This window comes from Cygnus olor, chromosome 2, assembly GCF_009769625.2.
Source record: "Cygnus olor isolate bCygOlo1 chromosome 2, bCygOlo1.pri.v2, whole genome shotgun sequence".
NCBI lineage: Eukaryota > Metazoa > Chordata > Aves > Anseriformes > Anatidae > Cygnus > Cygnus olor.
The window spans coordinates 1108923-1121041 of NC_049170.1; the positions used below are offsets into that span (position 1 = coordinate 1108923).

General features: G+C 44.7%; 1 protein-coding gene across 1 annotated transcript in view; it reads left to right on the plus strand.

The window, feature by feature from the left end:
• SMARCC1 (SWI/SNF related, matrix associated, actin dependent regulator of chromatin subfamily c member 1) overlaps positions 1-12119 on the plus strand; it is an 82849-nt gene that overhangs the window by 65173 nt on the left and 5557 nt on the right. The window contains exon 27 of the mRNA XM_040549344.1: positions 3621-3879. Coding sequence (XP_040405278.1) covers positions 3621-3879 — 259 coding nt within the window. The remainder of the gene's footprint in view (positions 1-3620; positions 3880-12119) is intronic.

Sequence of the window (12119 nt, forward strand, 5' to 3'; positions counted from 1 at the left end):
TCCCTTTTACCATAAGCAGCAAACTGGCAGTATCCCAGATTTGCTTCCTAATCCTTTTTCTTGTCATGGAAGCACGAGTGTGGACTCAGACCTGGGCCTGTGTGTAGGCCTTGTGACGTGAATGATAACTGACAGAAGAATGGCTTTTCCCTGTAAAGAGACTGAAATGGATGGAAACCTTGCTTCCCTAGAGGGAAGGGAAACCAGCAGTGTCTGCCTACTATTCCTGACCCAGTTCAGATGGGAGATGTGGTTTTAAGCAGGTAGCTTTTTTTTTTTTTTTTGGAGGACATTCTCAGTAGCTCTTGAAAAAAATCCTCAAAGTGAAATGCAGTAGCAGAAGGATACATACTCAGGAGTAACAGCTTCTCATTTTGAGATGAGGGATTTGCTTGAGCTGGAGGGGGTAACAGCAGGTGCAAGAGAAGGAGGGAAGCAGTAATGTCAAGAGTTGAGAAAAGGTGATTGCTCATAGGGAACAGAAAGGTATCAAAGGAGAACAAAACTCAGTTATCAAATCTGACAATGAAGCATGATTGATATGGAGGGTACAGAGGAGGAGGAGCTGGGCAAGTAAAGCAGAGAACTTGTTCGTTTGACTTCAGTCTGGTGAGGCAGTAGCTGGGGCACAGGCTGTGACTGAGGTCTAGCCAGCTGCAGAAAGTAGTGACCCAGAGAGACCATATACATGGGGCATCTCAGGCAGGGTTTATTTGTTGTAACGCTGCTAGTACATCTCACTGAGGACTTTGTGCATCCCTAAAATCAGGATGTAATATGAAAGAGATGCTGTTTCTGCCTACCAGTGACTGGATTACAGATCAATTACTGAGCGTTCTTCCATCTGTAGATCAGTGGGCTTTCAGAGAAGCAGTTTTTCTCTGACTACTGTAAACATGACCCAAAACTTCATTTTTATCAGAGAGCAGTCAATTTTTGCATTTTTCTGTTGTTTAGCTTGCTCAGTTTTGTCAATAGGCAATTACTCCAGGTGTGTTGAAGATATTGACTCATAGTTCTAGGGATTTTCATGTTTGCCCTACCATGTGAATTTAATGGAATTTACATCCTCACTTTGGCATTAATCACACTGATAGAATTTGACGAACTGTGGTCTTCTGTTGTAGCAGAATGTCAGCAAGAATTTCTAGATTGCTCAGCATCCTCAGCCATTTCAGTGTGGCGTCTGCCTCTGACACTGATTGGCAGTGCAAGAAATGGACCTAACTATTCTGAAAAGGTTCTCTGTAGATTTCTTTCTTTGGGGGATATATTCCATTACTGACAGGGTTTTTTCCACTTCGAGGCACATGACGTTTTCCTTTTCAAAAAGTGCATACAGATTTTTTTCCTTGGCTTTCTAGCAGTTAAATTTGGCCTTTTCACCTGTCACTGTGGATATTTGGTGGAATAATTAAAGCAAAAATTTGCTTAGTGCTATTGCACGGTATGCGTATGTCCTTATTTGCTGCATTACGGTAAAGGTGGCTTCATTGTAGTGAAGGTGAGGTGATTCCAAGTGTTGAAAGAAATCTGTGCTACAGACTGGAGAGCGTTAGGTTTTAGGCAAAACGAATGTACTTGGTGTTTAAGCTGAAGTAATTTCAGTGCTAATTCTGATTGTGTGTACCCTATTGGTAGGAGCCTTGTTGACCCAGAATTTATAATCGCACATGAATACTTTTCTTTACTGTTCCTGTTAGGGAGGAATTATTTTCTGAAGATGGAATTTGTAGTATGATGACAACTTGCATAAGTGTACATGTAAAGCATTTGTAAGAGTCCCTTCTAACGGGAATCACTTTGCAACAGTGCAAAAATATGTTGCTGCAAACTTGAAAATCATCAAGAGTGTAGTATTCGTGAATGTGTACCTAAAGCATTTGGTGGATTTAATGAATTGAGCTGTGTAGGAGATTGTGCAGCAGACTGAAGCATGCTCATCTTCGCTGAGATAGCCAAGCTTCACTCTTGCCTGATGTTAACCTGCAGATTTTATGGAGTTTGGAGAATGCAAATTACTGGTAATCTGCCCAACAAAAAAAAAAATGCATTTTAACCACCCATCTTAATTCTGATCTGTACGGCGGGAGTCTGTAAACCTACTTTGAAACTGGTTGTGACAGATGCAAGAACCTAATGTAGAACCAGATATTTTGGGCCATGCACCAGTTTTAAGACCAGCTTGTGCTGTGACTTGTATTTGTGTGCCTTTCTCTTCTGTCCAACTGGGTCTTCTCATCCTGAAGGGAGGGAATGTGTAGAAGGGAAGTTTTTACTCATTTTCTTAAGTACAGGGTGTGTTTTCAGATTCTGGATGCTGTTTGGTAATGCTTTAAAAAGCATTTTTTGACTGCTCTGACCTCTTAGATGAGGTGTAGTAGGATAGGGTGCCATGAAGAGAGCAAAGCAGGAGTGTAAAAGAATATAAAAAGTATGGTGTAGCAGTTCTTCTTGCTTAAGCCTTTGTTTCGGGTCATTTGCTGTAATTCTCTTCTGAACCGCCTGTCACCTACCGAATCTGTTTCCATACATGCACAATTACACCATTGGTGTATGTGTCTCTTCTTTTTATCAAGTTCCTCCCACTAATGTATCACATTGGTCAAGGACAAAGGAATCATGGCAGCATGAATAATCCCATTGTGGTCCCTACATGCTGAAAAACAGCCCCCAACAAGGAACATGTATTATTCATTAGCTCTGTCCCCATCTGGTTCTGCTGGTGAATGTGTGCTCTGTAGTGGAATATCGTTTTCATCTGTGTTTTGTCAGCAGTCAAACTGCTAACACAAAGCTTTGGTGGAGCTTCGGGATTTCTGGAGAACTTCCACAAGGTGGAAGTCTCCTTGGCAACCTGCTTTTCAGATAAATAATAGAGTAAATCTTCAACACTCATTCAAAATTCGTAAACTAGCTGCACAAATAGGTCCAGTTGCTTGAGAGTAACAGACATAAAAATGCGTTATGGTTTCTTGGTTCATAGTCAAATGCATTTCCTTAACCATGGCAGTGATCGGTCATGTAAGTGCCCAATAGTAAGACATATTTTTTGAATCTTCTTCATCTTTTCATTTGGGCATTGCTTGCAAACTATATTAGTTAAAGTAATCTCTTTACATTAATTGGCCTAGGTTACATGAGGCTTTTCTTTAAAATAATACTCATCAGTAATGCAAATCATTGGTGTTTAGATATCATGGTGTACAGGTCCTACTCTTAAAATAAAGGTACAGAGCAGGGTCCTGCCTGTAGTCACTGAGCATGTGTTTTTGCCTGCATATTCTGCTTTGGTCCTTCCCTGGAATCTCTTTGGGCTATTTCTCCTCATTCCAACACAAGGAAGATTGAGAGAAAAATGTACGGTTACTGCTAGAACTGTATTGAGGCTGAATGTTCTGTACAGTTATTATCGAGTAATGTGTTAATTGTATTACTGGGGGATTCTTTAGGACAAAACAAGGTGACTTCATCGGTTCTGGCTGGAAGATGGCCTGTACCCATTACCAAAAACTGCTGCCAATTTTTTGCTAATCAAATGCCGATCCTGTAGAAATGGCTTAAATATGTAGTTCTTAACTATTTTCTTCTCGTTTCATTTTTCCCAATTTTTGACGTAGTTAGAGCAGCAGAGACAACAGTTGCTGACAGAACGCCAGAATTTTCACATGGAACAGCTGAAATATGCTGAATTAAGGGCTCGTCAGCAAATGGAGCAGCAGCACAGTCAAAACCCACAGCAACCTCACCAGCACTCCGGTGGGCCTGGAATGAACCCGCTCGGGGCACCAGCACATCCAGGCCTTTTGCCCCATCAGCAGCCCCCGCCGTACCCAATGATGCACCACCAGATGCCACCACCCCACCCACCACAGCCAGGTAAGAACTGGAATGAGAAATCCCCTGAGGTTAGTCATCACCACTCAGAGTAGATTAAAATAAGAGGAAAAGGTATTGCTGGATAAAATTGTACAGGGTTTGACGGATGTTCTGGTATGTGGTGTTTTGTAATGGTGCTTCTCGTAAAATGGAAACAGCTTGCTGGAATAGTTAGCACGATGATCCTTGTGGGTCCCTTCCAACTCGGGATATTCTCACTTTGCCTGTACTACAGCTTTGTTTTAGAGCTTATGTCCCTAGATGTGTGGGTGGAATCTGGGGGGACTGGAAGGGAGAGATATCTTAGCAATGCATATAAATACCTGATAGGAGGGAGTGAGAAGGAGGGCACCAGGCTCTTCTCAGTTGCAGTCAGTGATAGGCGAGAAGGGATGGGCACAAATTAAAACGTGTGAAATTCCATATCAACACAAGAAAACCCTTTTCTGTGACGGTCACCGAGCACTGGAACAGGTTGGTTGGCAAGGCTGAGGGCTCTGTGCTTGGAGGTAGGTGGTCACTCCAAGCCTCTAAAGTGTCTGTTTCCTTTTTCTTTTTTTAAAGCTTGTGAGCTGCCACTAACTATCATTTTCAAATGTTTTTGAGCTTGTTTGTATTTCTTTAGACTTTTTTATGCCAAGTGATCTCTGTTCCTTCAACAGCAATCATTCACTCAAATTCTCCAGTTCATGACACATCTAATCGGGTAAAAAACTTAAGGGAAAGGCCAAGAATGAGAAAGAGGCAGAAAGCTCCTTAGGCAGCTTTATTTGGCAGGAGACCTGATTCTCATATGCTCCTACCCCCTACTTAGGGCTTTTCTTTCTGCCTTCTGCCCTTCAGTTATGCTTGATGTGAGATGAGAATCACAGAGCTGTGTTGGTCAGGAGAGTTGCTTGAAAGTCCAGCCTCCTGCTCAGGGCAAACCTGGCTGGATCTGACAGCAGAGGGACTTGTCCTGTTGGGGTTTAGATGTGTTCAAAGGTGGAGATGTTCCTAATACTGAGGGATGGAGAAATTAGGTGGCCAAGTGACTGTGCCTAACAGGAGGAGGAACATCCACTGGGAATACAAAATATCTCTGCCATTTATTCAAAACTACTACTTGTTTCATGGCAAAACTAATAGCCCTGCTGTTAAGTGACACAGTTGCTAAGAGCATTTGCAGTTTCACCTTAAAACCATTGTAATGTTGAAAGGGATTGGGACTATTAAGTGTTGCACTTGTGCTGTGAAGATGTTTATGGGAATTAGAATTGAAGGCTTTGCTATACTTGCATGTCGTTGGAATGATCATTTAAACTAGAACGTCACCACCTGGAATGTATGAACCTGGTAGACTGGATTGCAGCAAAGGAGAAGAGCTTTTGTCAGTTACCAGCTGCTTGACCGAGAGCCATTCTAAAGCCATTCAGAAGCCATTCTAAAAGATGGCCTGATGGGTTATTAGCTAAAAATCTTTCAGAAGGTCTTGTATAGCTGAAGAAGCTGGAAAGTTTAGAGTATCATGATCAAGAATAAGACGTGGTAACCAAAAGTGTGCAGTAGAACGAGTTTTCGCCTTAATAAAAGTCTGAGGTAAGGGCAGTTTGGAAAAGCCCTCTGTTGAATGTATGGTCTGAGAAAGAGCAAAAGTGCTTAGTAAACTAGCAGGGTTTGCAGATGACCATGAAATGTGAGGCATCCAATCCAATTGTGTGAATCTCCGCAGTAATAAAAACATGATTCAGTCAACAGATGCAGAGAAATGCCCATTGGAGGGGAAGATAAGAGTCATCTTGTGATCTAGATGCTTAAGCTAACTATCTTCTCAAGAGGTCAGGGTCAGCGAGTTCATTGAGCACTTGTGGACAAAAAGTTAATTCTGAAATTGTAGAATGGGAATGTGATAAAATATGCTATAATTTTTAGATTCAAATAATATTGTAGCTTGATTTGTCTATTGTATGCTGTATTGGCAATTCAGTTTGTTCATTTAGTGGAATGAAGAAACGTTCTGTGAAATGGAAAAAGGGCAAATTGAAAACAGTGTAAAGGGAGGGGGAACCATACTGCATATCATTAGGCCAGCTCCTATTTACAAGGTGCTATTGAGACTGAAAATATAACAAGATTAAATGCATTGTCGTATTCACTAGGGGACTAATAAAGCCTGATTTGCATCCTTGGTTCACATAATACCTTATTACTTCAGCCCCATCGTAATCATCCAGGCCCTCTGTATCTCCAGTGATCCCTTCCAGCGAGTATTATGCGGAGTGTGGTACTGTGTTAATTAGTCAGTACATCTCTTTTTCAGATTTGATTAAAGTTAGTCAATAGATCGACTTCCCCCCTCCTGTTAGAGGGTGGCAACCTGATGGACAAGGAGCAGCACTGCAGACTCCCTGACAGGGAAGCAGCTGGTGCCGTCTGTCGGCGTGCAGGCATGGGAGGGGGTGGATCTTGCCTTTTACTGAGCCTGATGATAGTTCATGAGCTTGGTATTTTTGCGAAGGTGAGAATGCAGATGCCTTTTAGGAAACTTGGAGAATCTGAAGGCAAAATCCTTTCCTCTGTACCGAGACTATCTCAGACTCATCCTGCCCAAAAAGCAAGGTAGTCCATTTTCCTCAGGCTCTTCAGTGGCAGAAGCAAAATTTCTAGTTTTGTTAAAGATGCTTGGGAAGTCCACAACGTAGAACCAGAGCTTCTTGGCTTCAACGTGAGCTGGCTGACGGCAGCAGAGCTTTGCGTATCTCGAGGGCAAGGACAGGAAACAGAAGAGTTCACTGTTCCTCGAGTGAGTTCAGGACTTAAGTGCTGAGCCAGTCCAGGGTGCGTTTGTGGCAACAGGGATGCTTCAGCCCTCGGAGAAGGTAACTCAAAAATTGACCTGACTTTGTTTAGGTAGCTTAAGCTGCCTGGTGTGTGACTTTGGTTTCTCTCACAAATCAGTACGTTGCAGCCTGGGTCTGTGCGCAGGTGGTACATGCGACAGACACGAAGCTGCGATCTCCAGAAATCCTGCTGGAACCCTGAGGCAGTCAGCAATTGCATTTCGCGTGCACACACCACGTATTGTATACATTAAAAAAAGAAAAGAAAAATCCCCTATTGCATCATATTGGTTCTGTTGAATCTGTGTTAAATACTACAGAATTCCTATTGTAATGTATGTATTTTCCTTAATTTATTTTTTTAGGCAACTTAGCAGTAAAATAATTTCATGATACACTTTTTCATACATAGGTCAGGAACAATTTTTGCTCCTCAGCTGCTAATTTGGGGTCCTTTGGAACAAACTGGGGAACTTCACCTTACTGGCTGTACATCTGTGCCTAAAGTTCCCACACTGCGTACCTGCAGGGGAGTTCCCTGGTGTCTTGGTGGAGTGCTAAAATTCTGGAGGGTTTTTATGTAGATTAACCTCACCTAGCAGACGTAGTCCCAGGTAGAGAGGGCCGAGACACACGTGCAGAAGAAATCTGAAAACTGCTTTTTTTCGGTGTTAGCTGCATAGGTGAACCTTGGGCTTTGGAGCTGTCAGTGTGCTGCATGCCAGTGCTGAGCTTGAAATCCTTTTTGCAAGAAAAACAGTCTGTTTCGTACCCTCTCAGTCTCTGTCCATTAATAACCTGCTTTCCCTAAAGTGGACGCTTCCAAGGAACTCGAGTGACACGGAGTAATCCTTCCCTCAGGTACAAGGAGGTTGTTGGAGGCTGTTCGATGAGCCGCTGCCCGCTGGGCCGGCTGGCAGCTCCGCAGGAGGGGCTGACCCACTCAGTTGGCACTGGAGGAAAATCCCCAAACAGCTTGGACCTGCCAGTGGGCAAGTCTTCAAAATCCAACTGTGAATGGAAGTGAAGCAGCAAGGCCCTGAGGGGGAGCCGGAGGTGGAAATACACCTTCACCATTCCCTCTGCAGCTGCGTGGGCCCGACTCCAGGCCTTGGTTCTCATCAGTGTGTGTTATCAGCCAGGTTTCTGACCTTAACAGTGGCAAAAGGTGTAACTGTTGGGTCAGCAGACCGTGAAGAAAAAGCTGAGTCGAATGGCTTTAAAGTGATTGACGTAAGCTGAAGAGATGGCAGGGAAACAAAGTGATGAAAAGATCTGAAAGGCATTTAGAAATGGAAGAAAGGAAAGTCGCTGCTCGTAGCTCCTCTGGTCTCAGAGGCAGAGGCAGGCTGGGCTCTCTTTGCTAGTCAGAGCAAGCAGCACGGCTTGATGGTTGAAAAGACACAGCTTGGAGTTTAAAATTCGAAGTAGGGCTCTGCTGTGTCTGCCGTGACGTTCAGTTGAACTTGGTGCCTGCTGCTCCAGCCTGGGTTATGAGCTTGGCTGCCTTTAGTTTGGGCTTCGGCGCCTGGATGTGACCAGGTTCTGGTCAGCTCGGTGGTGGTGCTGTTCACTGTTTTCAGACATGTCCCATTGCTAGCTCATTTCCTACGTTTTTGACTTTACCGCAACTCTTAACTTCATTTTGACGGAGCTCGTTTTGTTCTCTCCAGTCCCTGGAAGGAAGACATTTAAAATAAAGAAAAATAACGTTGGGATTCCTGTTTCTCACCGTGAAAAAATGCACCTCATAATTAGAATGTAAAATAAAATTCCAAATTTCTTCCTGTGCTACTGGCCTTGCAGCTGGTTGTATCATCCGAAGCGCGTTATAGATTTCTCTGCGTTCAGGTTATCTGTGAAATGCCGAGAAGTGCCTTGCACAAGTGATGCTTGTGGTGTGTGCTGTGAGAAACCTGCAGTTCTTGGAGGAAGGGAGAGGTGCGTGTACTAATAGCTGGGATTAATTAACTCCTCCCTTCAGAGTGAATTTTCAGCTACTAAATCGTTTCCGACCCGAAGCAGAAATAGAGTAAAGAGGTAAGGATGCACCTTCCACCACGGCTGGGTGAGTAACTTCATAGCATTTTTCCCCAACATATTTTCCACATTTTTTTTGTTGAAATATTTAAAAATAAAAATAAAAATTGAGCTACTGGTTGCTCTTTACTTTCCTGTTGAGCTGGCTGCAATCACAGGATATTTTTTTGTCCAGATAAGGATTTTAGGGTTCGCTTCCTTCCAGTAAATATTTTCCAAGGACTGTCAGTGCTTCCTTTTTGCACGTTTTGAGCTTGCTGGCAGAAGACTTGCAGGGGGTCGTCACACGATAGGAAAGCAAAGTAATATGTGTGGTAAACAGGTTTGTGGTATTCATCCCTAATGCCATAATCCACGCTTAATTGTGGCTTTGTAAGGTGTAGCAGTGGTTGGTAATACAAAAAAAAAAGATTAAAGCCAGATAATGCTCTCTGGCAGATTCTCAGCAGCGTCGTGGAAAGGCGGTTGTGTTGCTTCCATTTTGGCAGAAGACGAGTGTTAATTTTACCTTGACTACTTTGCTCTGCGTTAGTGCTGAAGGCTGTTTGTGGGGCAGTGCAATGGGCAGTTTTTGTATGTGGCTCTGCCCCACGGGTCACTAGGGCAGGCAGGTTTAAAGCCTTCCTTTAGGGCCTGCCAGCTGTGTCACATCACCTGCGAAAATCTGGGCGTGCAAGGGCTGCCATGGGGCTCGAGTAGGAAACCAGAGCTGACCGGGGAACCACAATTCCCCTTGGGGATGCTGGATGACGTTTTGCTGACTTGCATCATACTGAACATCTGCAGGGCTTCTCCGGTGAGTTTGAGCAGCTCCCAGCTCCTTGCAAGGAGGTTATTATTGAGTGTGCCTTAATATTTGAAGGTCACCAGTGCTGCTGTGCATAAGGCTTGTCCTTGCTGGCGTAACACGCGAAGCAGCCTCTTGACAAAGGATCTCACATCGGGTTTGTCTGATGAGCAAAGAGCAGCGAGCTGTCGGCTGGCCCCACAGCCAGCTACGGTGTGCCCAGGCCTTCGGAGGCGCCTGCGCAGCCCGCCGATGCCTCTGCCAGCGCCGAATGCATCGCGCTAGAGGGAAGCGACAGAAACACAGCGTGCAAGTGAAGTGGAAATTCTGCCTCTCCCCCGAGACTCGATGCTAAATGAGTTATTGTGGTTAATTATTCACAGTTCTTGGCTACGGGATCGCCTGCCGCAGCGCGTGTTAGGGGGAGGACGTGCTGAAGGAGAGGCCGTCTCCGGGAGGCTGGTTGGAGCGTGGATTGCCGCGTCTTGTGGGCTCCGTTGGCAGCGAGGAGGAGCGTGTCTCGCAGCACTGCGGCGAGCCAGCCGGCGTGCCCGGAGCGGCTGCGTGCCTGCTCCCCCATCAGGATTTTGAAACAACTCATTCAATAGTAGGAGAGCAGGATTGTAGAAGGACGTGGCTCCTGGGGAGATCAGGGCCATGTCGCGGTGCCTGCTGCTTTGCCCTCTCTGAAATCCTGGCCACGGAAGGGGGAAATGCCCTCACGTAGCACTGCCGGTGCTGGCACGCTCGCGCTTTGCATGGTAAATAGCAGAGGTGTGCAGGAGGACTGGCATCGGCTCGGGCTCTGTGCATCACACCCCATTGACTGCTACAGTGAAACAAAAATCCGCGGTGTTTGCCACTGTAGTGCCCCTCGGGTAGCTGGTTTAATAGGGGTAGAGGCTTATTTAATTGGGATAAATACCTTGGAGATCCTTTAAAAATTGCTCCTTGTGAGCTTCGCTGTAACGTGAATCTACAGTTGGCAGTTTGGTAATAGTGGAATGCTTCAGAGCTTGCATTAGAAAATGTCTCCAACCTCTAACGTGTAAAGGATTTTTTTTAGTCTGCTAAATCTCATTTTATTGAACCTTTTGGCTTTATCTCTTCCTGCGTCTGCTATTTTTTAAGCTCTCCCCCTTATGTAGGTCACACTTCCACATTTTATGCTTGAGCTGCTGTCTTGAAGCGGTATCTCTTGTGAAATGAAAAAGCATACGATCTCTGTAGAAATGGCACTTCATTTTTGCCATGGTGGTAGTAGTAATTTCCCCTTTGTTAATCCCAGTTTGGTTGGGTATTGCTTGATTACTGCTCAAATTCAGCATTTTGGAGTTGTGTATGTGATAAGATTGTTCCTCTGCAAGTACCTTAAGCTCGTTTTAAGACAAAATTGTTGCTTATCCCATCAGAAAGGCGAAGAATGGACAGCCAGCCCTGTACTCAAACACACTCTTCTCCAGCTTATGGGAAAAAAACTGCAGTGCCACTTAATTTTAAATCTCCAAGAGAGAAAAATACTGACAGATACCTCGATTCAGATAGCAGGAACTTGCCAGTGAGCGTTGTTAGAAGATTTGGAGTAATGATGCAATTTGAATTTACAAAGAAACGGAATTTTAAGTTGATTTAATTGGTGCTTAAGACCTCATGTGAAGCACGTCTGCATATGTAGTAAGCCTGATCCAGATTCAGGTGTATCAGATGAGGTTTTCCAGTACTAATCGTTTCATTTGCATGGGGAGAGTCTTGCAGGGATGCAACGTTAGAAGGAAGAAAGCCAAACTGTGCTTGGAGAGTTTCAGGCTTGTGTCAAATGGCAGCTCCCAGACTGGGGATTTCTCAGTTCCTGGCTTTCCTGGTCTTCTGCAACACCGCTGTGATGTGCTGATTTTTTTCACTTTTGTTCCCCCCTCAACCTTTGTTTTGCCAGTGAATAACTTCACTCGTACCTGTGAATGTCTTGTCCTTTTGCTGCAAAGCCCTCTGCATCTCCAGGCTGTTCTGTCTCTGGTTTCTGGTTTTGGCACAGGTTCAGACCTGCCACTGTAGTTTCAGCTGCCCTGTATCTGTTCGGTAGTCTCCCTTTGTTTCTGGATGTTTGCAGATGCAGTTGTTTCCCTTCATTATTTTTTGTAGTTGAAAATACAAGAGTTCATTAAAAAATAAAGACGCGTTCAAGCTAGAGTTCTTAGCAGCATAATAACGTTGTCTTGGTGTACCGAGCGTGGCTGTCCTTGTGTTGTCTCCTTCCAGAGTACAACGTTTGAGTCAAGGTGTGGGAGGATGGGGACGTGGCAAGAAGCAGTGCTGGTCCTGCTGGTGTGAGCTAATCCAGATCTGGACACATCGTGCCAGTGTTTAAGCTTGGCAGGCCAGTTTCTCCGTTCTCTGGCAAATTTGGCTTTTCATGAGTAGTTTGTAGCTTGGTTTGTAAGTGTGTATACTGGGTCAGCGCGGAGGCTTGTGCTGCTGCCTCGGATCTGGTAGGTAGCAGATGCTCAGCGAAGGCTGTAAGATACAGGGTGAGTGCAGATCCAGCCTTCCACAGTCGAGATCTTCGAGCATTTGATGCTCAGTGCTTAGGGAGCCAC